The following is a 27703-nucleotide window of genomic DNA, read 5'->3' on the forward strand; positions in this document are numbered from 1 at the left end:
AAATGTATTGTGGATGCTGGATACATGTGTGTTCCCTACCCAATCTTATTGAGGTCTATGTAGGTACCTGAAATACACAGGTTTCTCAACGCTTGCTTGGTTTGATGCTGGGGAGCAGCCTCTCGTTTCTCACACCTCAGCTCCTGGCTCAGGTTTTCTTCACTTCCTCAGAGACACAGTTTTTCCAGTCCCTCAGCCTTTCCCGGGTGTGCCCTCTTCTGGTCGTCGACTTCTAGTCTTGATCACCTGCCTCTTCTGTCTGTAGCCCTCACTTATATGTCTGAGAGCCCTGTTCACTTGAATGTCTTACACTCTGGTTCTAATGGTGTCTGTGCTTCCTCACTCCATAACCTAGCAGAGTTTGCAATTTCTGATGCAAATAAAGACTACTTTTACCTGTTTTCAATTATTGTCCCACCAATCTAGATGGTTATAGGAGTACCTAGTTCAGAACAGACCCTCAAAGTGTCTGTTTAAATAGATAGCCTGTTTTCTGTTGAGCAGTGGCAACATTGGCATTTAGTAAAAGTGACTCCTGGTACTACTAAAGAAAAAGAAATGTGGTTGTTAGCTCAGCATACTGTTCATATAATCTTTCACCTGGTGTTTACCTTTTTGATTCTCAGCTTTTTTCATCTGTAAAATGTGGTGAGTATTATGTACCTCCCATATTGATAGTTGAATTGGTATAAAAATAAAAAAAAAGATATTAAACTTTGCATGTCTCAGGGCCTCATAATTTTGCTAGCACTAAAGAATGCTTGCTAGTCATGGTGCTATATTCCTAATGGTTTTCATTATACTAAGTTTCCTTATCTACAAATTGGAGATGAAAATTATACCTGCTTTGTGTGATACTCTTAGTCAGTCGTGTAACATAATGAGCCTGCCATCTTGTAGTAAATGGAGGAGTTTTGTTTGTCAAAATTAATATATTCATTCAACATTATGGACTTCCCAGAAATGTGCATGCTAAAATAAAATTCCATTGATAGTTAAGATTACAACTCCCTTGCAGCTCTCCACCATCGGATATGCACTTACATTCTGTTACTGCCACTCTGCATTCAAGGACATGTTCTATTGGAGCAATAGCTGTAAGACTTCTAGAATATTCCAAACACTTGTATAAGAGTTCATCTGGTGAGAAACCCCAATGTTCATCAACTACAGCAAAAAGGTTCATTGTTGGCTTTTGTTATTTATTTATTTATTTGGTGTTGAAGGGAGCTTAACAAATAGCAACGGCTGCAGCTTTTCTGCTTTTAAGATCATTCTTTTAATTAGGGACTATAATCTGTGGCCAGAGTGTGTTTTGCAAGTCCAAACACAAAGAGACGTTGGAGAGTTTATGTTTGGATGGTCCAATCACCTGCACAGCTGCTGGCAGCAGTTGTCCCGAACTCTGCTGTGGGGGCAGCTGTCTGGGACCTGGGGACCTGGGCTCTATCTGGCGTCTTCACTGCCTTCTTAGATGATCTTTACTTTGTGCAACAGTAAATAGCAACTCTGAGGATTCTCACCCAAAACTTGGAAATGCCTCTGTGCCTCTAAGCACTTGAGAATCTGCTAGAAGCACTCTGAATATTTATATAGATCTACAGCATAGGAGGGGAAGGTTGGTTCTTATTGTCGTCATCATCATTGTCATTGTTGTTGGTGGTTTAATTCTTTGTGCTAAAAAACAAATAGTAAAAGGTTAAAAGCTGCTTTTGCTATTATCGTGGAACAGAAGCTTGTGGTTGTGAAATGAATGAATATGTAAAGCACCATTGAAAATGTGACATGCTTTATAAATGCTAAATAATAATAATGATGTCACAAGGCTTTCATTTTTAAACTGTCTTAATTTCATTCTCAGTTTGAGCTAGCAGATTACAGTAGTTAATTATAGAAATTGGCCCAGAATGAAACCTTAAATCAGATTTCCATTAAAGTGCATGACTGCAGCAAATTACTCTATAGTGGGAAAGAAGCTGAGAGTTGCAAAGTCTGCTAGAAGGGGGTCTCTTGAACCAGGAGGCACCCTTTTCTGCCAGGGCTCCAAGGGACACTGTGTGCCCTGAACATACCAGTGTCCTAAGCCAAGCAACCTGTGTATGTTCCTATAGAAAAGCTTCCAGTGGAAACTGCTATCAAATCTTGTTGTTATTCCACTCTGAAAATGGAACGAATGAGCCAGGGAAGCTCTGCTTCTGGCCCCAGCCCTGATTCCAGCCACATTCTCCTGCTATGCCTCAGGTTACCTCCCAGGTCAAGCTGTTGCTCCATGAGTTGTGTTGGGTGCCATCTCTGCCTCTATCCTGATTACATCTTCCTACTTAAGATCCTGGGGCTGAACACTGGCTAAAGTGTTGCTTTCCTTTCAGATAAAGGTTGTTCTATGAGGAGAAACTATGTTTAATGCTGAACTCCTGCTGAGCACAGTGAGACACTATTACATGAGAGGCTCATGGGACTTGACACCCACTGAGACATTCACAGCTTGTGTTTGACACTCACTCCAGGGCATTCACCCACTAAGTAGAATTGTCACAGGGTCACAGACATCATCTCTTTCTCACCCTCTCCACTGCTGCCTGTTTAGATAAATTCACCTAAGTTCATGGGAACTGTATAGTACAATCACATAGTTTCAGATAGATTAAGCAAGCACACTGACTCCCCATAACTCAGTGAGATGCTGACACATGAACTTGTCCTTACATTGTAGAGGTCACAGGTCTGTTCTTTACTGGAATGCTCAGTTCTACCTCATAAATGCTATTGAGTGCCTCTACAGTTCTGTCTCAGACCCCATAGAGGCGCTATTTCTCATGAGTGTTTTTTCTTCTATTGTTCTGGCAAGTTCCCCTCCATCCCACAGTTATTTGGAAATGACTGCTCTACAAAGCATCAGTGCTAACAGCATTTAATAGTTGTCATTAGGCAGCAGGCTTCTGCTTACCAGTTAGCCTGCTGTGAATGGAAATGGGAGGTTTCTTTCTTGGGAGTAGCACCAGTCCCTAATTGGATTGAAAATATTGCTTATTTATTTTATTACTAGGCTGTCGCCTTTTTATTAAAGTTTAGTCACTATGCTCCTATTACATAGTCTGGGTAGTCTTTCCAGTAGTGTCATTGCCTGCTGGAAAAATCATGTGTAAATATCCATTAAGCATGTACACTAAGAGCAACTTGATTAGTAGCGCACAGATACCATCTCGTTGACATCCTTCAGCAGTCTTATGGAACAGGGACCATTACTAACATACTACAGATGAGGAAACCATATTTAAGAGAAGCTATGTAGATTAATCGAGTTGTAGCCTCAGCAGCCAACATGGATGAGCAAAGAGTAGATTTTGAGCTGTGCCTCTGCATTGTGTTGGCTTTGTGGCCTTCAAGCCCCATAACCTTTTCCACTACAGATGATCAACCTCACTGTGCTAATGGGCAGGGCTCTGGGATTATCACAATAGAAAAATAAGAATTCACGTAATGACACATTCTAGAGTTAAGTGCTATAGAAATGTAATGTATTCTTTTCTCCTTTGTTGTCTGTTGTTCATTTATCATATGGAACCCATAGGATCTAAAATGACATGGAGCATATAGATACAAGTTTTGCAATTAGTGTAGCATAGTTCAATTGCCACTGCATTGTTGGAATTTTGATGCCTCACGCTTGATGAATAACTATTTTCTGTGGGTGTTATCAATTAATCTAAGTAATGAATTATCTTCATTATCTCATTCTTTGTGTTAATTATACAGGGTTTTTTATACCTATTTATCAAGTTAAGACAAGTACAATATTCTTTTTACCCCATGTGCCTCTGAATGTAGAATCTGTACAAAGAAGTGAACATGATGGGTTTAAATTTACATTTCTGAAAAATTCCTGTTAGCAACTTGGCTCTTATAATGGTTCTCTCTCATTCTCATTCTTTCTCTCTCTCTTTCTCTCTCTCTTTCTCTCTCTCCTTTCCTCCCTCTTTCTCTCTCTCTCTCTCTCTTAATCAAAAAGATTGTTATCTAACATAGTGAAACTCTCTCTGGATTTTGAGACTGTGCCTCCAGCATATTAAAACGGTACTAAGAAGTATGACAAGGTTGGAGTCTTTACCTATTAATGCAGACAGCACATACTAAGTTCCAAGCTTTAAACTGTTGGATTAGGCACAAGAACAAAATTTAAGTACACATCATATAAATGCACAAATTGTTAATGGTACTTTTCATTTGAAAAAAATAATAAACCAGTTACAAATAACAGTATTTAAGAAACTAGAAGGCAGCATATAATAAATAGAGAAGTGAACAGAAATTAGATTCATTTTGGGATCTATCTCAGCTCATGAGACTGGTGGTAATGTGGGTTAATAATGTTACACATTGTTAATTGTTCATTACTGAAGTTTAATTCTTGTGGCATTTTTGCCTGTTTTCAGTATTTCTTGCTCTGTGTAAAAAGTAACAAATTAAGGAGCCTTACTTAACTATCTCAACTGTTATTTAACCAGTTGGTTTGAGGTTATATGCCCAAATTCTAATGACACCTTCCTGTTTGGGATTTCAGGTGGAAGCCATCCTCGTCAATATATTTGGTGGGATTGTCAACTGTGCCATCATTGCCAATGGGATCACCAAAGCCTGCCGGGAGTTAGAACTCAAGGTGCCACTAGTAGTCCGGCTTGAAGGTGAGTCACAGGAATTTCTAGCACTAATATTCCTTCCACAGGCATGTGCCCAGCATGCTCTAGATCCACAAAATTCCTAAGGTGATAGGAAACTAGCTTTAATGACAGTAACAGACACAGTATTTCAGGACTAGCAGGTGAGTGCACTTGCAGCTCCTCAGACACTCATTGTTGGCTGAGGGTAGTCCAGATTTGCTGGTTCCACAGCTAAAGCTCTTGTATTACAGACGCCGCTATACATATACCCATCATATCTGCTCTCTTTTCTCATACATACAGTCCTATCGTAGGATCAGTTTATAAACAGGCACAGTAAGAAATTAACGGTAAGCTAGAAGTAAAATAGAAAATTGCAACATTATAGTGAAATTAAAATTAAGTGAATTTGGCTGGGTGGTGGTGCATACCTTAAATCCCACCACTCAGGAGGCAGAGGCAGGTGGATCTCTGTGAGTTCGAGGCTAGTCTAGTCTACAGGGTCAGTTCCAGGACAATCAGGACTACACAGAGAAACCCTGTCTTCAAAAAACAAAAGAGAAAAAGAAAATTAAGTGACTTTGGTTTCTTTCTCTCAAAAGAGTCAAGACTATTAATATTTTTATCACTGTATGACTGCAAAAGACTGAAACTGTGGAAATGGAAACCAGAAACCAAGAGAGATGGGTGTGTGTGTGTGTGTGTGTGTGTGTGTGTGTGTGTGTGTGTGTGTGTATTTATACACAGAATATCTTTGTAACCATAGCTTTTAAATCTATAATATTACCCCTGATGGTGTTTTCCAGCTTTCTTTCCTATCTCTCTTAATGTGTGCTCCTGTATTAATTCCTGTATGACTTTATCTTAAGAAGGTCTAGCCTCAGAGACAGGAGGTAATAATGCCTTGGTTTGGAGGGGTTAGTGGTTTTGTTGTTGTTTGGGTTTTTTTTTTTCTTTTTGTTTTGTTTGAAATGGAGTTTCCCTATATAATCCAGGCTTCCCTTGAACTTGCTATGGGACCCAGTCTAATCTAAAATTCAAAATCCCCTACTTCAGCCTCCCTAGGACAAGAAAGCAGGTGCACAGCATCACTCTCAGCTGAGGGGGTGTTTTGTTCATCTACTGGTGTTGCTGTGAGTTTCTCCTTGGAACTTCGGTAAAGTCTCAGGCGGTTTCCTTAGGGAAGGTGCTCTGGTGTGAGACTGGAAGGGGCCTCAGGGAAGTTCCCATACCTGCTGTTTCCAGTCCCTTGGCATGTCTCACACTAAGTTAATTTCACCCCTGCATGTTGCATAACCTCATGCTCTGATAATTTTTTTATTTCAATTATGCATATGTTCCAAAGGTTAACACATTTCAAAATACAGTGCCCCCAAATCCACTTTTGTTACTGTTAACACCACACCTATCAGGACAGCCTTTGAAGTATTGGGAAGCTGTCAAGTTCAGAGTGGCAGGTGCAAGTTTTCAAGAGTTTGAATTTTCAGTTTAAAATATACATTTTATCTTCAACTCCAAAATAGTTGTTGTCCTTCAAGTGACAATCTCATGTCAGTCATACCTGAGAAAATGCCTCCAAATAACCAAGTCTGAATAGCACAGTGTGTTGATTGGTTTTTAAAGTCATTACAGTATTCCAGGGGAGTGTGAATCACTCGGTCCCATGCTTGGGTGCAGAAGCGCATCTCCCTAGCAACAGCCACCATATTAATCGAGTAGCTTAGCCCAATGTTGGGATACAGAAGTGCTTCCTGTAAATGTCCTGCTTGACTGAGTAGGACATCAGAAAGTGCTCAAGAGCCAAGGCTTAATAAGATTAATATTCTTTTTACCAGCCACTTGAAACATAGTTTGTATGGTCAGTGACTACTAGTTCAATGTGGCTTTTGTCTTCCTTCCATGTTGATACATCTGCAGCTTCACCCACAATCACATGACTATCCTGGTAACCTCATCAGCACCACAGTCTACCCATATTCATTACCACCACAGTGTGACAGTCAGTTTAGCATAGAGACCTTACCCATATTAAAGGAGCGTTTTAATACAAAAACTCCAGAAAGCCATCCACATTGCCATTGCATTTTAGTTGTAAAATTCAGCAGCCCCAATGAGTCTATTTCTTCAGTATCACCTTAGGGAAAGCCCAGATTCCCCAGGCTCTGTGCTGGGGTTCTCCTAGAGATGAAGTCTGCTGGTAGTTTGACACTGTAGTGGACCCCATCCCCTGATGAGAGTCCAGGGAGCTGCAGCCAGCTTGTCTGTCTCCTTTATTTCTCTTCTCTCTTTCTGCAGCATAGCTTTTTCCTCACCTGAAACTGCCTGCCTTGCAACCCAAAACCAGGATAGCATGGACTTGATAGAAACAGTGATCATGGGGAGAAAGTAGGGTGGCAAAATCTCCAGGTAGCGAAGTTCAGTGTGGACACTAGACCATTCCACAGAATTTACTCATCGTAGAAGTACAGAGACAGCATAATTGATTTCTGTAAAACTAATAAAAGCCAATGATTGGTGACACTACAGTGCAGAAAACTGGCCAAGGAGCTAATGAGGTCATCAGCATTGGTTATAATTTTGATTAAAATGTTGATGTCAAACTGTTCTTATATTCAAAGTGACCCTTGCCCCTCATGTTGTAAAACCCAATTCATGAGCTTGTGTTCATGGGGGCAGGGGGTGGGGGGGTGTAGATCTTTGTAAGCAAATCATATTAGTATCTGACACTTGGAAATAATTAGAAGTATTCTTGCAGTGGACTTGCTTTCTCCCAGCTGTCCTTGTTGGGCCCGTAAGTATCATTATTGTACATAATTATTATTTGTATGTTTCCAGAAAAGAAATTAACTCCCATTTAATTTTTCTTTAAAAGTTAAAAATGGTTTGGGGTAATAGTTCAGGTAGTATGCACCCAAACCTGAGTTTGATCCTCTGGACCCAGATTTAAAAAAAGAAAAGCCAGGTATAGTGCACACTCATATAGGCCACTGAGAAGGTGAAGAAAGGAGAACCCCTGACCCAGGTAATGTAGATAATCCCAGCACTGAGGAGATGAAGACAGGAGAACCCCTGAGCAGCCGACCCAGCAGATTTCGTGAGTTTCAGGCAAATGTGAAACTCTGTCTCAAACCATAAGGCCAACAGGATCTGTAAAATAACAGCCAAGGTTTTCTTCTGTCAGCCTGCACACCACACACACACACACACACACACACACACGCACGCACGCACGCACGCACGCACACACACACACACACAGACACGCGCGCGCTCGCATTCACACATGTACACACACATGCACATGTACTCCCACACACCTGCATCTGTACACATGTGAGCATACGTGTGCATACACACACAAATTGAAAATAGCCCTTCTCTTATTTTCTCACTATGCTTAGTATTCCAGAAGTATTCAGTGATCCATGGTACCTGGGAGATACATACGTAGAAATATGCACAACAACACACCCAAGATTATCTCCCTAAACAGTCTCTGATGTTTGTGTAAGAACTCTGTTTGAGATAAGAGAGAAAAGCTTTGAAATTTCTAAGCTTGTTAGACGATCAGATTTGCATCTTTTAAGTATTCTTCTAAAGTCTGTGCCTATGTTTTTTAATTAATTAGTTACTAAGAAATGCCATCACAGGTCATAGAACTTTAAACATCAAGGAGGATGGGTAGAAATGTAAAAAGGTCAATATGAGAAATGAAACAGAAAAATGATAGACAATACACTAAACATTAATGAGGGTTTGCCCTCATAGAACGTGTTCCTGTCTTTTTAGCCGTTTCTTGGGGGCCCAGATAGCCCTGGCCTGAATCACTGAAAATTCACAAACAACAATGGTATCAAAATGTCTGTGTCCTGGAAAACTGAAAGTGATGACTCAAGACAAGGTCAAAGCAAACACTGCCTCCCAAACTGATGGAGGCCAAGACTAGTCTGTCCCTAGTGACTGTTGGCACTATCCTCACTATCCTCTGGTTTCTCTTCTGTCGTAGCATTGTTTACCAAGAGGGAAAAATCAGGTGAATTTGGTATTTCTGGAGTCCTAGCAGGTTTCCTGTTTTCTGCCATACAGATTAACATCTCGTGTGATTGGTGTTCTTAGAGAGATGTAGGTTCTCACACCAACACAGAAGAACCTAGAGTATGTGCAGTATCTCAGAGGCGAGCAGGCCAACACCAAGATAAGACTCTCCACAAACTGAGTCGTTACCACACAGTAAACATAGGGACATAAGGAGTTCTGTTCTGACTGAGATCTGAGCTCTGGCCATTGATAACAAAAATGCAGAATTTGGAGAAGGTTTAAGCCAGAAAGGCCCCTATAATGGCTGGTTTTGTGTGTCAACTTGACACAAGCTAGGGTCATCACAGAGAAGGAGCCTCAGTTGAAGAAATGCCTCTATGAGATCCAGGTGTAAAACATTTTCTCAATTAGTGATTGATGGGAGAGGGTCCAGCCCACTGTTGGTGTTTCTGGATTCTATAAGAAAGCAGGCTGAGCAGGCCAAGGGAAGCAAGCCAATAAGCAGCACCCTACATGCCCTTTGCACCAGCTCCTGCCCCCAGGATCCTGCCCTGTTTGAGTGCCTGTCCTGACTTCCTTCAGGAGTGAACAGCAATGTGGAAATGTAGGCTGAACAAACCCTTTCCTCCCCAACTTGCTTTATGGTCATGGTATTTCGACTCAGCAATAGGAACCCTGACTAAGACAGCCCCATAATAAAACTAATGCAAACCAGCCCATGCTATGTCATCTAAGGAAACAGATTCCTGAGAAGCATGTGTCTCCTGAGTTGGGTGCTTATGACTCAGCCACTTTCATCATTATGCTCCTCATTTAATTTTAATTTTACTTTCAGTCTAATACATAAGAACACAATAGTTATACATAGCTATGAGGTACAATGGGATGCTTAAAACACGTATACATTTTATAATGTTTAAATCAAGTAAAGCTATGTGCACCTCACCTATATCATTCTTCATGGTGAAAACAGATTTCATTCTAGCTTTACAAAAAATGTACCATTGTTATCCCTGGTTACTTTATGTAGTTAGTACCCCGTAATTAGCCTGTTTCTGTCTCTATGTACTCTCCCAGCTACTGGTGCCCTTCTCTGGAATGTGTCTTTCATATCTATCTATTCTATGTATCATCTATACATATATGTGTGTATGTGTGCCTATCTGTCATCCCCTTTTTACTCATTATCGACTAATGTAATTAGTAAGTGTGACTTTCAGAAGTAATTTTTAACTTTAATTTAGCTTTTAATATAATAGAAACAATGATGTGTGGTTTTTGCTGTTTTGGTTTTTTGAGACTTGTTTTTTGAGACTATGTAGCCAATGACCTTTAACACATAATCTTCTTACCTATACATCCTGAGTGCTAGGATTATAGGCATGCATGCCATGTCCAGCCCCAAATAAATATTAGAAAATAAATAGTACAAATAGGGAATTTCCAAGTTTTATCTGGTTAGATAAGATCTGAGTGATTGACAAGGAAGAAGAGGGAGTTATTGGATGAAAGTCAGAATTCATACCTGGGAGTTGGAAGTCTATTCATGACACTGTGAGAACTGAAGCCTAGGTCCTGGATAGGTGAGAAGGCCATCATGGAGAGAGTGTGGGCTTTGCTGCAATCTCTAAAGGAACAGGGTAATGGGTGAGGCTGATGCAGAGTCCACACCACTGGCTAGAGTCTCAGACAGAGCTGTCATGTGAAGAACAAAGTGGAGGGCAGAAGAACAGGGAGAAACACACACACACACACACACACACACACACACACACACACACACACACACACGAGACAACAGACAACAGACAACAGAGGGAGCCTAAGAGCTTTAAGTCTGAGGACCAGGATTCCAGTGGCATGGCTGTGACCTGGAGAGCAGGTAAAGGACAGGGAAGAATGACGGGAGGGGGCATAGTAGAATGATAGGTGGTAGAGCAATTCTGCCAGAATTGGAATAAACGTAGTGAGTCCCTGCTGGCACTAGCCCTAACCTAGTGCTCTCGAAGGCTCAGACACTCCAGCTCCTTTCTGTCTGATCCACACAACTGTGAGAATTCTAATAATCAAGATAGCAAGTGTTTCCAAAACCAGATGGCCTGTTAGGTTAATAGTGTCTATTTCCTGTAAACAAAGCAACAGCCTGCTTGTTTGTTTATTGTCTCTGTGGAAGACCCAGCATTCTTGTCTAAGTTTCACGCATTCGCCATCCATATCATGACAACTCTGGCCCACACACAATATACTAGAAACATCCTCAAAAGGGAATTTTTTGCCCACCAAGTCAGGCTTACTTTGTCAGAATGTTGTGTACCAAATCCTTGTTCTCTGTTATGCCCTGATTGCAAACTGTCATTACCTGTGGCTAGGAAGGGTTTTCTCTCCTTTAAAAATGATAACATCATAATCCCATGCATTAAGTGGCCTTACTAAGCAAACAATGTATGCAGTGTCTCAATCGGCCTAGACCTATTTATTTAAAAGACTTTCGAGTAACAACCACATACCAGTTTCTAGCTGGATAAAGAGCATGGTTTCTGAATGAGTCCTCCCCTTCCTGGAATGTACAGAGAACCCTGTAAAATGCACCTATCCAGCATGGTCTGTGGTACTGCTGAGAAATGTATAGATAACGATAGATAGTTGTATCTGGTGCTACAGGTGTGTTCCACCAAAGTTGTAGGTTCTGTGTACATTTTTACTGTTCTGTGGCATCCAGATTTGCTAACGTCTCCAGTGTCTTTTTAAAAATGCATTCTTCCGTTTAAATCTGCAGCACACTCCTGCATCTCTTAGGTGCCTGAGGAAGAATTTGCTCTTTTCTCGGGTGCACATTATGATTCTGAGTTGAGCTCACTAACGACGACGACGACAACTAATAATAACAAGCCCGGAAAGTTTGTGGATCAGATTCCATTCCTCTTAGCCAGCTCTTTAAATTCCATTTTTCCTCCCAGCACCAAATGCTTTGTCTCAGCATTGCAAACATTTTGTATTTCTTTTAGCAAAGATTTTCAGAAACCAGAATCTTGTACCCTTTGTACAAGGGTTCTTAGTCTCACACCCTCCAACACATTATCTAGAACCTGACTGGGGCAGCATGGGAATGAAGTACCAACAGACACATTCAGAAGAGATGGGGTGGGGTGGGCACTCTGAGGGAAGGTACCTTCTATGCCCAGAAACTCAGTTGCTTAATTATGGTAATTATGTACAGTAGCTCAGGGAAGAGGAGTTAGCAGGTCTTCGTGGGAAGTCTGTAGGAGAGCAGTCTTAGGCTGTAGAGCCAGTAGGAGGAAGCTTTGGATGGTAGTGGGCACATACTGGTCAGTCTTTCTAAACACTCACACTTGGATGAGAGGAAGACTTTGCCTTTCCTCTGTGCCTCACCCTGGGAAGGCTTTGCCATTTTCATGGCTTTGAGACATTGGTGTCCTTGACACGGCAACAGGACACAGTCACTCCAGACTTCACCCCCAACACAAACATCTTACTTTCTAAGTAGTGTTCCCTAACTCGCCGATGGGGGAGAGTGTAAGGTATCCTGTGGCTCTTGCTCAGTTGGTGTGGGACAGAATCTGCTTTCCCTCATCCACTGCAGTGCTTACACATTAGGGCCACCACTGCTGCAATGTGATCAAGCATGCTTATCAGTGTGGGCACAAAGAAAGCTTTCATCTGCTGACAAGAGTAAGAGATCTGTGAGTTTTAAAGCAGCAGCAAGAAGGAGCCTCCAAGCTTTCATTTGTATCTGTCTGCTTGATGGACATGCCTTCTGCAAGTCTGCTGCCATACCATAGCATATGCACACAGGATAAGTGAGGGAAGAAAGTTTGCCTCTGTCTCCCACCAAGACAGCTGGACTCGGCAGACTGTGGCTTAGAGTCTCCAACAAAATGTTGGAGCCTGCATTTTCTGTTCATGTCTGGGATGAACAGGACAGAGCCCTGAGTGGGCTGACAGTGGCTAAGCGGGGTGAAATTGATGCACAGCAGAGGCAGGCCCTCTGCTGTCTGATCACGTTCCTGGCTTCTGCCCTTTACCATGTTTCAGTGACCTCTTGGGTGCTTGCTTCCACTGTGTGCTTGGTACCAAGTTGCATTTTCATTTTCTCTTCCTTGAGCCCTGGCCTCTTGTGCTGTTTCTAGCAAGGGTCATCCCCAGGCTGCCTGAGTGTATCTCCCATGTCTCCTGCTGCCTCCTGTGGTTCTTAAAGGAATCCCTTGTTTGCATCAGTGGTGCCTCCTCCCTCCAATGTTTGTTTCTCATTGCTCTCAAGCCATTGTCCAGGTTCCCATTTTCTATGCATTGAACCCTGCATTCCTCCCCACCTCACCGGAGTCCTCATTCCTCCTTCAGCTCTCCCTTCCTTCGGCATTCTTTGTGGACATGCCCTGCCTGGGACTGGCTTCATTGCAGTGAAATGCAATATGTCTCTTACCTCTCCTCCCTTTAATCACTGCACCCTGCCTCTTCCCCCAGTGGACCTTCTTCTTAGTGTTCACTTTGTCTTCACCAGCTTACATCACACACGGCACTGGAGGGAACCAAGCCTGCAGCTTCTTCTCCGTGATGGGTGGATAAGCATTTAGTAATGCTTAAACTGTGCTGCTCCTGAGCCGTAGACCAGCTTTGCGGTGCTAGCCTGAAGCCTTCCTCAGAATAGGGAGAGCTTCTGTGGATTGAGACTTCTAATCTGCCCTCTCAGGCAGTTCACGTTTCACCCATGTCACCTCTAGATAGATAATGTGCAGAACCCAGCATCTCTGCCACTTGGATATCTGCGGCCTTGTCATAACTGTAAGCTGTCTTCTCTAAAGAGGATAACCCTGCATTATGCAGTGTCCCCATGCTCTGGGTGGGGTTGATGGATGGAGGTAGATATGACAGACAACTGTTTATGATAAGGTCTAATGACACCGAGGCCACAAGCCTTCTGAGCAGTGCATCTGTGTTCTCTATCTTATGTTCTTTCCTGGCACCTCTGTCCCAGTGGTTGCTTGCCAAGGCCAGCCTGGTCTCTCTGCCTTCCAAAGAAGTCTAGATCCCACAGGTGCCAATCTAGTCTACTTGGCTCACCTGAGAACCACTGTTTTTTATTTTACACCCATCCAACCAGGCCCAGGTACTGGGTGGGGCCTTTGAGAGAACCCATCAGGTCGCTCCCCTTCAGAGTTCTCATCCTGGTGAGAAATTGAGTACTGAGCAGATCCAAATATTACTGTCTTTGCTGATCACAGAGATACTTACGTATGCACCATGCACCTCATTGTGGATCTTCTTTACTGTGAACTCCAGGTTTAGTCAGGTTTTCAGGCCTAGACTCCGGCACTGCTTGACCTCAACAGGCCTGCCTCCTCTAGAGCAGAAGCCCATGGAGCAGTAGGTGGCCTGGGTTTGCCCTGGGGGACAGACTTGTCTCTCCATGCCAGCATTCCCCAGTCCTATGCTCCAGTCAAATGCCCTTCACCATCACTTTCTCAAGACAGAGACTGATGGGTGAGAAAGAAACAGGGCTGATATGCTAATCAGCACTGTCCCTCAGTATCTCAGACCATTCTGCCCCTAGGGGTGATATGCTAATCAGTACTGTCCTTCTGTGTGCATCTCAGACCATTCTGCCCCTAGGGGAGATATGCTAATCAGCACTGCCCCTCAGTGCTCACCTCACATTCTGCCCCTAGAGTGGCTGACTCTGGTCAGAGCTTGTCAGTTTAGGCAGTGGGCAGTTTTTCAAGAAAAGCACATGGCACCATTTGTCTGAGCTGTAGTTCCAGGTGGAGCATGGTAGGCACCAGACCCTGTATCTAACACAGACTCACTGTCTACCTCCTTGATGTTATCTGTGTGACCGATCAATTCATGTCTTCATGCCTCAGTTTCTCCATTTAACACTGTAAGTTAGACTGATCAGCACCTTGCCATTAAGGAGGAGACCTGCAGGGAGATCCTGTCCCTTGTTTTACAGATGACAGGTTTACCTACAATAAGACTGCTCTGGAGAACACCACCTGGAAACTATTCCTAGGCTATCCAGATAGACTCCATAACTGTTTGGAGCAGAGCAGACAGCTTCCATCCCATGCCATCACCTGCTTATTGACCATGGCTTCTGGGAGTGTTGTGTCACTGGTGCAATCCTGGTGCATTGTAACTCAGAAAGAAAAGTTTCCATAATCATAATTGTACACCACAGATACCAAAAGGAATGGTGGGGGCTTTTGAGCCAAGCATTTGCCGTTGGCAAGTCAAATCACACAGGGGATGTCCTCCCCTAGAAATACAGCATGCTACTCCATCAGGAACAGGAAGTAAAGTGGAGCTGCAAACTGGGAAAGAACCAAATGAGGCCACTTCTTACCTGACACAGTCCATTAGACATGAGCGTAGGCATTCTGAGTGTGAACTTCCCTGTGAAGAGCCAGCCCTTGGCCTTTGTGGCCATAGATCCCTGCTGTAGTTACTCAGGTCTCAGTGAGTATTGAAGCAGCTCTGGACAGTGCAGGGAGAGATGGCCACACCTCGGTCGGTCCTAGTTAAGTCTTTTAGTACAAAAACAAACATCGGAACAGGTCTGGCTTGTGAGCCATATCCTGCAGACCTCTGAAGTGGAAAAGAGCCCAGCAGGAAGGCCTAGAGTTCTGGAAACTCCTTGCAGTATCCATTTCTAATTCGAGCTCCAGGCTCAGCATGTAAATTTCTCATGAGAGTCAAGTTAGAATTTGGCAAGCAATATCAAGCTCTTCAAATACAGGTTTTTTGTTTTGTTTTGTTTTTTTGTTTTTTGTTCCTCAAGTTAAATATTAGCAATCGAGTCCACACTCAGTCATTTCCCTCTTGTACTTATAGAGTCGCCTACCATATTGCAGTGGTGTGACTTCTCAGGCTGTCTGTTAGTATGTCTGGTACTATTGTAACAAAATACTTAGATCTGGGTAGTTTATCAAGAAAAGAGTTTATTTAGCTCTACTTCTGAAAAGCTGGCATCTGCTCATCTATGAGAGCCTGGATGACAGCCCTTGGCCAAGTTGAATTTGGAAAAGATATCTGGCAAGCCAAGGGGCAGGAGAGCAGGCACAGCTGTGCACACCTGTGACAGCAGCACTTAGGAGCTTGAGGCAGGATTAGGAATTCAGAATCAACCTTAGCTATGTAGTGTTTGAGGCCAGCCTGGACTACATGAGAGAAAAAAAAGAGAAAGACAAGAGACTGAAGCAAGGGCTGCCTCACTCTTTTTGTGGCAAAACATTTCAAGGTAAACTAATCCAGTCCCTTGAGACCTGAATTAGTCTTTTAAGGGTAAGTCCTCATGACATAATTACCTTCCATTAGAACCTATTTAAAGTCTCCACCAACTCAGTGCCAAAATGCTGAAGAGCAATCATACAACACATGAATCTTTGAGGGGGCATGCTTGCTGTAAACAAACCATAGCAAGGGGCCATGGAGTTCAAGGTCAGCATTTTAGACTGATGCCTGGGACAGTCAAAGTTATTTTATGTTATCCGTAAGTTAGAGGACACAAGGATTGAAAACTAGAGGAAGACATAAGGAAGGTATAAAAGAAAAGGCCTTGAAGATTTTAAGATCTCGTCAAAAGATCTGTGCTACAGCATTTGTAAGACCTAAGCAAGCTCATGACCAAATCCCAGCATGCAGAGGAAGAGCAGCATGAAGCCCACCCTGTCTATTGGCAACTGATAGCTGCTAGGAGGAGAGGATAGCCCCTGGAAAATCAACGCATTCTAACGAAGTCCACACATCCAAATAGTGCTTGGGTGAAAAAAGAAGACAAAAGTTGGTTGGATGGGAAGGAGTGGATGAGAGAGGAGTTGGGAGATGGGATTGATCAAGACTGTATGAATTCTCAAAGAGCGAATAAAACTTTTTTAAAATAACGAAAGGTCTGGCCTATCCTTATAGCTGATGGGAGTGAGTATAGTGCTGCAGCCTGTTTCTGCTTGCCAGAGGATTCTTTGCATTCTAATTTAATGTTGCAGTTGAACATGGCTTGCATTAATATTCATTTTTTTGAGGGGGAACATAATTGAAAGCAAAAGCATATGCATCTAGGATTATCTCTCGGTGAACACACATGACACGTGATCCTGAACCTTGCTTTTGGGATCAGTCAGAGACTTCCTGCTACCAAAGCTGCTTACTCCCATAGCAGCCCTGGAAGCCAACGGCCTGTCCACACGCTGAATGTGTTCTTACCATGGTTGTGATACAACTCCACAGGCTGTCTTGTATCAACCTTCATTTTACTAAAATGTAGGCTTTGGTAAGCCTCAAATGGACAGTGATTTTCCCAAGTCATTCAGCTACTTAGGGACAAAACCAGCTGTGAAATCTCAACTTTCTCATCTATAATATGAGTATAAAAATCTGTCAGTGTTGATTGACCTGGCGAATGGCTCAGTGGGTAATTGTTTGCAACTCTAGCATGAGGATCTAAATCTGAACTCTGAGCATCCAATCAAAAGCCTAGTATGACAGTCTGTGCCTGTCATCTAACACAGGGAGGGAGATGGCATGATCCCAGTATCTTGCTGACCAGCCAGTCAAGCAATTGATGAGCTGCAGGTTCTGTGAGAGTGTGTCTCAGAAAAGAAGATGGAGAGTAATGTAACCTCTGCAGATACACCACAGGCACATTCATGGGCAAACACACATGAATTGACATACATACACCCTTTCCCACACATAAACAGGTAACAGCATCATTGTAAGGCACAGATGTGTTTCCAGTAGTCTAAATGGTCCTGAACTTAGTAAACGTTATCATCTGAACTCTTATTATTAACACTACTAAGACCCTCTGTAGGCTTCCAGGCAGAGTGTTCAACCTTAGATGTGGGTCATCTCTGGACATTAGTCCTCTGTCAGATGGATAGCTGGCAAAGATTCTCTCCCACTTTGAGGGCTTCCTCTTCACTAGGTTAATTGTTCTCTTAGCTGTGCAGTTTTTCTTTTTTTAATTTTATGAAATTCCAATTGTCTTGTTGGCCTTAATTCCTAGTCAAGTGGAGTCTCATTCAGAAAGTTCTTTCCTACATCTGTATCTTGTTAGGTACTGCCTAAGTTTTCTTCTACCAATTTCAGTTTTTCCATGAAAACATTGAGCTCTTTGATCCACTTGGAGTTAACTTTTGTGTAAGGTAATAGGTGTGGACCTAATTTCATCATTTTGCATGTGGACATTTAGTTTTCCAACCACCATGTTGATGATGCTGTCTTTTCTGCAATGTGTTTTTGGCATCTGTGTCAAATAACAGATGATTTTAGCTGTGTGCTCATATTTGGGTCTCCTATTTTGTTTCAGTGGTCTACACATCTGTTTTTATGCCAGTACCATATGGCTGTTTTTATTGCTGTAACTTCATAATACACCTTGAAATTTATAATGGCAACCCCACCCCCAGCCTTATTCCTTCTGTTAGTGATAGTGTTGGCTATCTGGATCCTTTTGTGGTTCCATGTAATTTTTTTTATTATTTTAGAAGCACTCTTGTTTGCATATCCATTCCCCCATTCCCTCGCCCTCCCATGCTCCCCACCCCCCCAACCCACCCCAAACCTGCTCCCCAGGGATAGTGAGACCCTCCATTCCATGTAAATTTAAGATTATTTTTTATGGTGATTGATTGTGAATGCCCCACATAGGCTCTTGTCTTTGAGTGTTTGGGCCCCCGTTGATGGAACTGTTCAGTATGGATTAGGAGGTGGGACCTTGTTGGAGGTGGTGTGTCACTGAGAGTTGGCTTTGAGGCTCAAGCCCCCATGTCATTCCAGTTAGTTCTCTCTCTCTGCCTTGGATCAAGATGTAAGCTCTCAGCTACTGCCCCAGTACCATAACTGCCTTCCTGCTGCTGTGCTGCCTGCCATGATGGTAATGGAATCACCCTCTGAACTGTAAGCAAGTTTCCTTGGTCAGAGTGACTCTTCACAGTAAAAATAAAGTCGCTAAGATTGTTTGCTTGTATCTCTGTGAAGATTGTTGTGAGGATTTTGATTAGAATTGCATTGAATCTGTAAATTGCTTTTGGTAGAATGATCATTTTCCCAATATTAATTCTGTTGATCCTTGAGCATGGGACATCATTCTATTTTCTAGTCCCTTCCTTGATGTCCTTTTTTAGAGACTTGAAGTTCAAATTGTAGAGCCTTTGCCTCTTTGGTGAGATTTATTCTTAGATGTTTATGTTTTTGGGAGTTATTATGAATGGGACTGTGTACATGATCTCTTTTTCAGCATGTTTGTTGAATTGTTCCATTTCTAAAAGAATGACAGAGAAAAGAGATATGATATAGTATCTAAATTAACAAACCACCAGAAGCAATGAAAGAGATATCTTGATAGAGAGAGCCATTATGAGGTTAGAGAGATACCTGGTGCTAGAGAAAATTCCCAAGAATACACAAGGATGACCCCAGCTAAGACTCCTAGAAATAGTGGAGAGGGTGCCTGAACTGACCTTCCCCTATAATCAGATTGGTGACTACCCTAAATTTTATCATAGAACCTACATCCAGGAACTAATGGAAGCAGATGCAGTGATCCACAGCCAAGCACTGGGCTGAGCTCCTGGAGTTGAGTTGAAGAGAGGGAGGAGGGATCATATGAACAGTGGGGTCAAGAGCATGATGAGGAAAATCACAGAGACAGCTGACCCAAGCTAGTGGGAGCTCATGGACTATGGACTGACAGCTGAAAAACCTGCATGGGATCAAACTAAGCTCTCTGAATATGGGTGACAGTTATGTGGCTTGATCTGTTGGTGGGGGGGAGGGGGGAGGAGCTGGCAGTGGGACCAGGATTTATCCCAAGTGCATGACTGGCTTTTTGGAACCTCTGGCGGGATACCTTGCTCAGCCTTGATACAAGGAGGGGGGTGGTGGGGTGGGGAGGCCTTGGTCCTGCCTCAACTTGGTATGCCAGACTTTGTTGACTTCCCGGGAGGCCTTACTGTGCTCTGAGGAGTGGAAGGAGGGTGGTATAGGAGGGAAGTGAGGGGGGAGAGGAGGGGGAACTGGAGTTAGTATATAAAATAAAATAAAAAAAAAAACATTTTCTTAATCAAAAAGAAAAAAGTCCTCAGTCCTCCAGAAAACAGCTTTTCTCTATCTGGTAATGGCTTGAAAGGAGGAGCAGAGCAAAGGGACACTGAACCCTTGGCAGTCTGCTACTGTGGGCCTGGGGCCCCTGGAATCCTGAGAGTCTGCTGCTATGGGCACAGGGATACTGGACTCTCAGGAGTCTGCTACCGTGTAGAATGCTTGCAGGCCTCAGACAGGACAGACGCTGTAAGCCATACTGTCTCTGTCCCCACCCTGGCTGTGCCAGTGTTGAGCACAGCAATCAGCAGTCTGCAAGTGCAGCAGCTTGGCTGTGCTCCATCAAAATTCTATTTATGGGCATCGAAATTTGAATTTCATGTAATTTTCATGTATCACAAAATATTACTCTGATTTTTGGCCCAGCTATTTAAAAATATGAAAACTATTCTTAGCTTACAAGTAGCATACAAAGAGGCTGTGGGCTGCGCTGGGCTCTAAAGCCATAGTGAACCAGCACTGATTTAGAGCAGGAGGCTGAATCAGGCCTGGGATAGCTCACTGACTGACTGGCCAAATAAATTCCCTACCCTCGGTTTCCTCTAGTGAGATCAAAAGTGAAAGTTTAGCTTAAAGAATGCTAGTATTCTGTTTCACATGGTGCTCCACAGTGCATAGCTAAGATGTGGTTTTGATATCAGACAAATCTGAACTCTAGTCTTGTCTCATCTTCCGACTTGCTGGAGTCATTGGGTCAGTTGCTAAGTGTCCTGGTGCCTTGGTTACACCATCTGTAAAATGGGGCTAATATGTTAATTGATTTTAGGCTTGCTTTGAGACTTGAATATTATGATACTTAGGAATCCTTAATCACATATAGGCAGCAAGCATGTGCTGTTTTCAATATTATCACCATATTTTAAAATCTAGTAACATGTAGTCAATGTATATATTTAATAATGTCATCATATTCATATAAAAACTGAATTATGCTGGGGAGGTGGCTCAGTAAAGGGCCTGCTGTACAAACATGAGGGCCTGAATTCAGCTCCCTGGGGTCCATGCTAAAAGGTGGGTGCAGCAGCTCACACCTGTAATGCCTGTGCTGTAGTGGTGGTGAAGGGGAGGTTAGTAGGCTCTGGTCAGCCAGTCTGGCCACATTGGTGAAGTATGGATTCAGTGAGAGACTCTGTCTGAAAACATAAGATAGAGAATGACTGGGGAAGACACCCAACATTAACCTCTGGCCTCTACAGGCCCGCGCGCGCGCGCGCGCGCGCGCGCACGCACACCCACACCCACCCACACACACACACACACACAGAGTTCTTATTAAAATAGTGATTCAGGTTTCTGTACACTTCTGTACTGGAGTGTAGTTTTCTTCATGCTTCTGGGGTGAAAGGCTGGCCTGAGTAGGGGGAGAGGAGTGCTGTGCCTTTTTCACCCAAACCCTGTCAACTCTGTCTGGTGTTCTCTTTGCTCCTGTGTGGTTAAAACAGAGCATGCTTTGATAAATTACCCCCGCTTCTCTGTTTACAGCTCTCTTCCTCCACCCTGTGGCCGGAAGCCTCTATAAAAGTGGTGGAGACATTTTTACATTTTTAATATGATTGTTTTTCTCATGTCCTCTAGCAGAAGAACAAAATTCTGTTTTGTGGCAGTGCCCCCTTGGTTCCCTCCGTGTCGTCATTTTCAAGGCCTGTAAGTAGGTAGATAGCCACATGGCCGAGCGGCTGTCAAAGCAGAATTAAGAAGTGCCAGCCGCCTGAGCTGTGCGGGTTGATCAGTTATGTGTTAGGGTGATTATTAAGCGTGTTGTCCACAGCACCATTTCAGTGTGGGAAAGCGATCAATTTCCATTGCAATTGTGTGCGCAGGCATAAAACTCTCTTTGGAACACTTAATTCCATGTCAGAGTTTAAAGTAGCTGTGATGGTTTCTATTTAGAAATAAAGTCAGAAAGGGGGCTGGGGGTTAGACGTCAACCATGGAGGTCAGAATACAGAAGAAGCCTCAAGTGCTCCCATAATACCATTCCAGAGGATCTAGAAGCTCACAGGCATTTGCCCAGGGCATCCTCACTTCCCATGACCTGGTTTTTACTGGCTACTTTTTTCTTTGCAACCTCCTCTCTTGTCTTTCCCCTCCAGCTGCTTCCTCAACCAGAAGGAGGAAGCAAGTGGTAGTAATTGCTGGCCAGGCTAGGCTGTGGGCAAAGCCCAGCCATCTGGGGGAAAGCCAGGAGAATACTCAAAGAGGTGGAGAAAAGAAAGGGCAGGGCAGGTGAAGAGGCCACGTGGGAGGCTCCCTGCTTCTTCACCGTATGGATGCCTTTTACACCATGCCTTTCTCTCTACATGTGTATTGTTCTCTGGCTGTTCCTCAGGACTCACTCTCCTCTTGTCTGGTTGGTCTCCCCATTAGCCCCTCCTGGTTTCTGTCTGGTCATGGCACCTCTCCTTTGACCCATTTCTCATCACAGCCCATTTCTGGGCTGTTTGAATGTTACAATCCCTTTGCACCCTGCTTCTTCCAAGCATGCAGGGCATGCTTAATAATTAAAGCTGTAATTAAAGTGTAACAGTGAGTATAATTAAAATTCACTTAAGTAGATCCTGGAATTAGGCAGCAGTTGGGTATTTTGGTGTGGCCCTGAAGGAGCCGCCAGGAGGAAAGAGTAGGGAGCTTCTTCCTTCACCCCTTCCCCTGAGCATGCCCACCAGTGTAACCTGAGCTCCAGAGCTGCATGGTGAGAGAATTGGTAACAGCTCGGAGCCTGCTGCCCTGAAGAGTAGCAGGGCAGACAGAGTGCCCCAGGACAGAAAGTCACAGCCAAGGCCCCTAGAGAACCCTCTTAGTTGCAAGATGATCAGAGAAAGGTTTGCCCACACCTCTCTGCTCAGGCATCATCTCTGTGTCTGTCCTTAGTCTGTCACCTCAGATATAACATGTGACTGATAATGCAAGATACCCTGAGAAGCAAACTGGCACTGAAGTGGATGTGTCCTGCACTGGCTGTGGGAAATGTCACTAAGTGTCCCCACAGGGCTTGTCCCTGATGCCTTGTAGAGATCATGGAAGACACTAGCAGCCTATTTGACAAGGCTGCTATTGTTAGGACGTTAAAGGTGGTTGCAAGGAAGGCAGCCCAGGGACTGAGAGAGACAGCTTCTATGAGTGGATAGGTATCCAGGGCAGAGGACAGTGGGGCTCTGGCTGTCTGCCTGGGCACTTACGAATTTTTAACATGGATTCTTTTTATTCCCCCTGAGAATATTGCTGCTAAGCCAGATGCTGCAGATGATATTAATTAAGGACCTGAATTATTCATGTTATTGGTCACAAGGAAAAGCAGCTTCATATGTGAGTTTTTTAAGACTTAGCATTTGTGCCATCCTTACACATGGAGGAGAACTCAGGTCATAGTGAATAGAGAGTTCGGAGTGAATAATTCTCAGAATGGATGAAACCATGAGAAAAGCAAGCTAACCCCAAAATCACAGGATGGGGGTGCATGAGAGGCCAGGAACAGTGTGTTCCACAGCTGTGTGGAGGTCTGGGGAGCTGGGTGCTGAGACTGGAGAATGCTAGAAAGGAAAAGCTGCTGTACCTTTTCTTAGGTTTTGTCTCTGGCAGACTGGGGGCAGGGACAGTTGGGGAGGGTATCCCAGTCCATTTCAGTTTGGAAGGAGACAGAAATACATGATTCAAACTTCTGGTCCAGAGATGTAATTTTAGGTCAGGCCAGGCTTTTGCTTCACTCTGTCATTGTTCCATGAGACCTACAGATTCCTGTCTGAATTCCCTTAGTTAGTCCCTTACCTAACACATGTTGTGTTCTAAATCCTGTCTTGCTTCTCAGCCTCTGGAACTGGGACTCAGACCTTACTAATCAGAATGCACACTGGGGTTGTGTTAATGAAGTAATAAAGCTTTGAATCTAGTGTGATGATCCCAAGATTTGAAAATGTAGCAAAGGGGTTGTGAATATCCTATATATCCAAGGGCCAGAATCTGAGTCCTCACACTCAGTCTTCACCAGGAAAAGGTGTGGTAGGCAGCACTGAAGACGCCTTACAGCTTGCTAAGGAGTAGTTCATTCTCAAGCTGGCTTCTATGGTTGGTAATAGGATGCTGTTCCCCGATTGCCTCATTCCTCCATAGCTGTAGGCCTTGGGCACTTGGGAGATGGGCTTTGTCCTTAGGGTGGCTTGAAACGTGACAGTTTGCTGGAGTGAACAGAAAGCACAGGCTTTCATGTCTCTCTTAAGAAGTGACATCCCACCCCTATTAGGATCTTACACAAAGAGGGAAGGTTACACAAACATTGGTCACCAGGGGGCAGAGTCAATCACTTGATCTTTCCATGCTGTTTTAGAAGCTACCTGTTACAAAAAACAGTGTGTTGGGTATAGAAATAGCTCAGTTAGAAAAGTATTTGTTGTTCAAGGCTATGTACCCCATGTAAAATAGCCAGGCATTAGTGATGTCCATTTGTGATGCCAGCACTGGGGAGTGGAGACAGATGGATCCCTGAGGCTTCTGGGCTGGCCTGCTTGGTGGCACTAGGCCAATGAGAGGCCTTGTCTCAGAAAAACTAGGGGAACAGACCCTGAGGATCTACACACCTGAGTTGATCATTTGGCGTCTACAGGCAGGCACACACACATACACACACACACACACAGAGAGAGAGAGAGAGAGGGAGGGAGGGAGGGAGGAGGGAGGGAGGGAGGGAGGGAGGGAGGGAGGGAGGGTTGATGTGTCAGAGGCTTAGCATTATTGAAATTTCTTCCTCGTTCACATAAAGTCTGGGAGGATGAGTGAGTCAGGTGCTAGGCTCCATGTCATAATCAAGTATCTAGGCTGAAGAAGTCATTGCCATCCTTAAAAAGGTGCCTCCCAGGGTTACCCTTACTGGTAACATAGCTGAAAGGAAAACAGAGAAAGTGTGGAAGTAATGTGGAGATAGTTGTGAGCATGTGTTCTGGATCCACTCACGTTCTACTGGGTAGACCTGTCATGTGATCCTACTTAGCTGATGGAGTACATGGGAAACGTAGTCTCCCTCTGCTCAGGCAGCTCCTCCTTCCCAGCCCTGCACCGTAGAAGAGAGGCAGGGATCTTTGGAAAGCTCACCATGTGTGCCACAGAGACATTGCCATTGACAGAATGCTTCCCCTTGTGGTATGGTGCATGCTTCTCATTGCCATGTATTTTGTCAGCTGTGCCGTCTTCATATTATAAAGAAGTGTGTGGAACATGAGGAATTATTTATTACATAGAGCAGTAAGTGTATCTATCGTCTGCCACTCATCACCTCCATAAATTCGCTTACTTTATCTATAAAAGCAGGACAATAGGACCTATTCTTAACTCCTGTTGAAAATCATATGCTGCATCGTAGTTGCTTGGCATTATACCTGGCATGCATAAGTACATGGCAGATATTAGCTCCAAAGAAGATAATGATGCATGGAGATAAAGAAGCTGATGCTCCACCCATCCCAGGGAACTACTAACAATGATGGTGGCCATGAGAACAGATGGCACTTTCTTCAGTGCCGCTGCTCCAGTAATGACGTCTCGCCCACACTCATACAGGTGCAGCCTTATTTAAACTCAATGGGTCACACACAAGCCTGGAAGGTAGGAAGGGAGTCGTTGAGAAGAAGGGTTTCCGTGGGAGAAGGAGGGGTGTGAGAGAGGGTAATGGGGTAAAAATAACTAAAGTTGGTTATGTAATGTATGAAACTGTCAGTGAATGAAGGTAAAGGAGCTGCAGGCCTGGAGAGATGTCTCAGTGGTGAGAGCACTTGCTGCTGTTCCGGAGGATTTGTATTTGATTCCCAACATTCATAAGGTGGCTCAAAACCATCTGTAATTCCAGTTCCAGAGGATCTGGTCCCTTCTTCTGGCCTCTGCAGGCATCAGGCATGCTCATGGAGAACAGACATACATGCAGACAAAGCACTCATAAAATAAATTTTTTAAGTAGTTGAAACTCAAGAAAGGTAAGTGCTTAACTAAACACTGTACTCTAAATGATGGCAGAGGTGAGGGCTTTAGTGCTTTCCTCTGATCATTGCTTATCAAGGGCCCTTGGCAGAAGGTACGGTGCCCAGTGTTCACATTCCACTGCTCTAGTGGACCCAGTGTTCCAGAAGAGCCAGTGCTAGCAAATCAGCACAGTCCACTCACCTGCCATTGCCTCTGTGGGAGACATGCTGACCTGACTGAATGCCTGCTCGTATCTGTGCCCACACAGAAAGGCGTTCTCTGGCCTGTGTTTCGGAGCCTTTGTTATAGAGGAAGTCCGCCTGGTGCTGGGTAAAAATGCAGAAGCAGTTTCCTGGGATGTTTAAGTCACTTTCAAGTCTATCTCTTGACTCAGTGAAGAGACAGATCCAGTGCAGTTTTTTGTTGTTTTTGTTTTTTGTTTTTTTCTCTTCCTTCACATTTACTGAGCAAGTGGCTGAGAAACTTTTTGGGTGTGCACGGTCGTAAAGGATGTTTCTTTCTCTTTTGGAGCAGCAGAGAAAATACAGCCAGTGTCCTCTGATGTGGGTTGAAACAGTGGAAAGAGGAGAAGGGAAAGAGTCATCTGGGTATATCTGAAAAGCCAGAGCCTGTCAATAATGAGCCGCATGTGTTGTGATTAAATTGTTGACATCAAGGGAAACCAGGCATCCTGGGATTTCAGTTATCCAACTTGACTGGGTGTGCCACTTGCAGTTGAATTTAGCCATTGTCATTGTTTCCCCTTCTAGGAACTAATGTCCAAGAGGCTCAGAAAATCCTCAGAAACAGTGGCCTCCCTATCACATCAGCTGCGGACCTGGAGGATGCTGCCAAGAAAGCTGTTGCCAGTGTGGCAAAGAAGTGATGTGATGGCTTCCCCCGGCTCCCGTGAAGAAGGGCACTTCCCGCATCACTGTGAAAGCAATTGTTATCTCACTGGGAAAGGGGTCATACACAAGGATCATTGTCTGAAAAAAATCTTAAGTCTGAACTTTCTCAATGCGCTATCCACAGTGCCTGAAGCTGATTTTACACTGTAGTCATTGTAAAAAAAAAAAAAAAAAAAAATCACATCTTACAGTTTCACACTTTCTCTTGTCCAGTCACTAGCAGGGTCTGCCAGCTCTGAGCCACAGTCAGTGTGGCCAAGTAATGTGCAGAGGTACAGTATTTGAAGCCTGATCGGTGTCTATCCGTAAGAATTTGTGGGCATTTACTCTTCTGTAATAGAAAAATTGCAGGACTCACAAGTTCAGACAGGATTCTGATTAACATAGTGACTTCCAGAAGGACACAGGTAAGACATCTGAGCATCTAGGAACGGAAGTTTCCAGAAAGCCCAGGAACATAAAGTATAAAGTACGGTTTACATTGGGAGTCCCACATTAATACATGTACATTGTGCCTTAATGTTGACTATACTGCCTGCCTCACACCAAACTACAGCCGGAAGCCTTAGATGCAAGTTTGATGGAAGGTTCTGTTTCGGATCAGGGCTGTGAATACTGACTGACTTTTATGAGACTGTAGTTAAGCTGTCTCATTAAGAGACAGTACTGAACCAGTTTGTCATAGATGAGGCAATGTCACTGGAGAGAACATGGCTTTCCTAATAATGTCCTTTCTTGTGCTGAGAATTTTTTAATTTGATTTTTTGTTTAATTTTGATAAGTTTGTACTGATAATACATCTTAAATAAAATCGTTTTTCAGTGCTATGTTGGCTGCACATTTCTGGTTTCTGTCATTGCTTCATCATTCTTTCCTTGTGAAGGCACTAGCCTTTGTTCTGAGTCCCAACTCCAGTTAGAAACTGTGGTTGACCTGGACTGTTCCAGCGCCACCCTGCCTTGTCATGTGACCATTTCTGTGGCAGATGAGTCAGTGAAGGACTAAAATTTACACATTAGACAGAAGCCCAGAAAT

The 27703-nt window shown here is 43.7% G+C and overlaps 1 protein-coding gene across 1 annotated transcript in view; it reads left to right on the forward strand.

Moving 5' to 3' along the window:
• Suclg2 (succinate-CoA ligase GDP-forming subunit beta) overlaps positions 1 to 27495 on the forward strand; it is a 265264-nt gene extending 237769 nt beyond the window's left edge. Inside the window, exons 10-11 of the mRNA XM_027428935.2 lie at positions 4562 to 4682; positions 26528 to 27495. Coding sequence (XP_027284736.1) covers positions 4562 to 4682; positions 26528 to 26643 — 237 coding nt within the window. The 3' untranslated portion in view covers positions 26644 to 27495. The remainder of the gene's footprint in view (positions 1 to 4561; positions 4683 to 26527) is intronic.
• Positions 27496 to 27703: the final 208 nt, after the last annotated feature.

This window comes from Cricetulus griseus, chromosome 8, assembly GCF_003668045.3.
Source record: "Cricetulus griseus strain 17A/GY chromosome 8, alternate assembly CriGri-PICRH-1.0, whole genome shotgun sequence".
Lineage (NCBI taxonomy): Eukaryota > Metazoa > Chordata > Mammalia > Rodentia > Cricetidae > Cricetulus > Cricetulus griseus.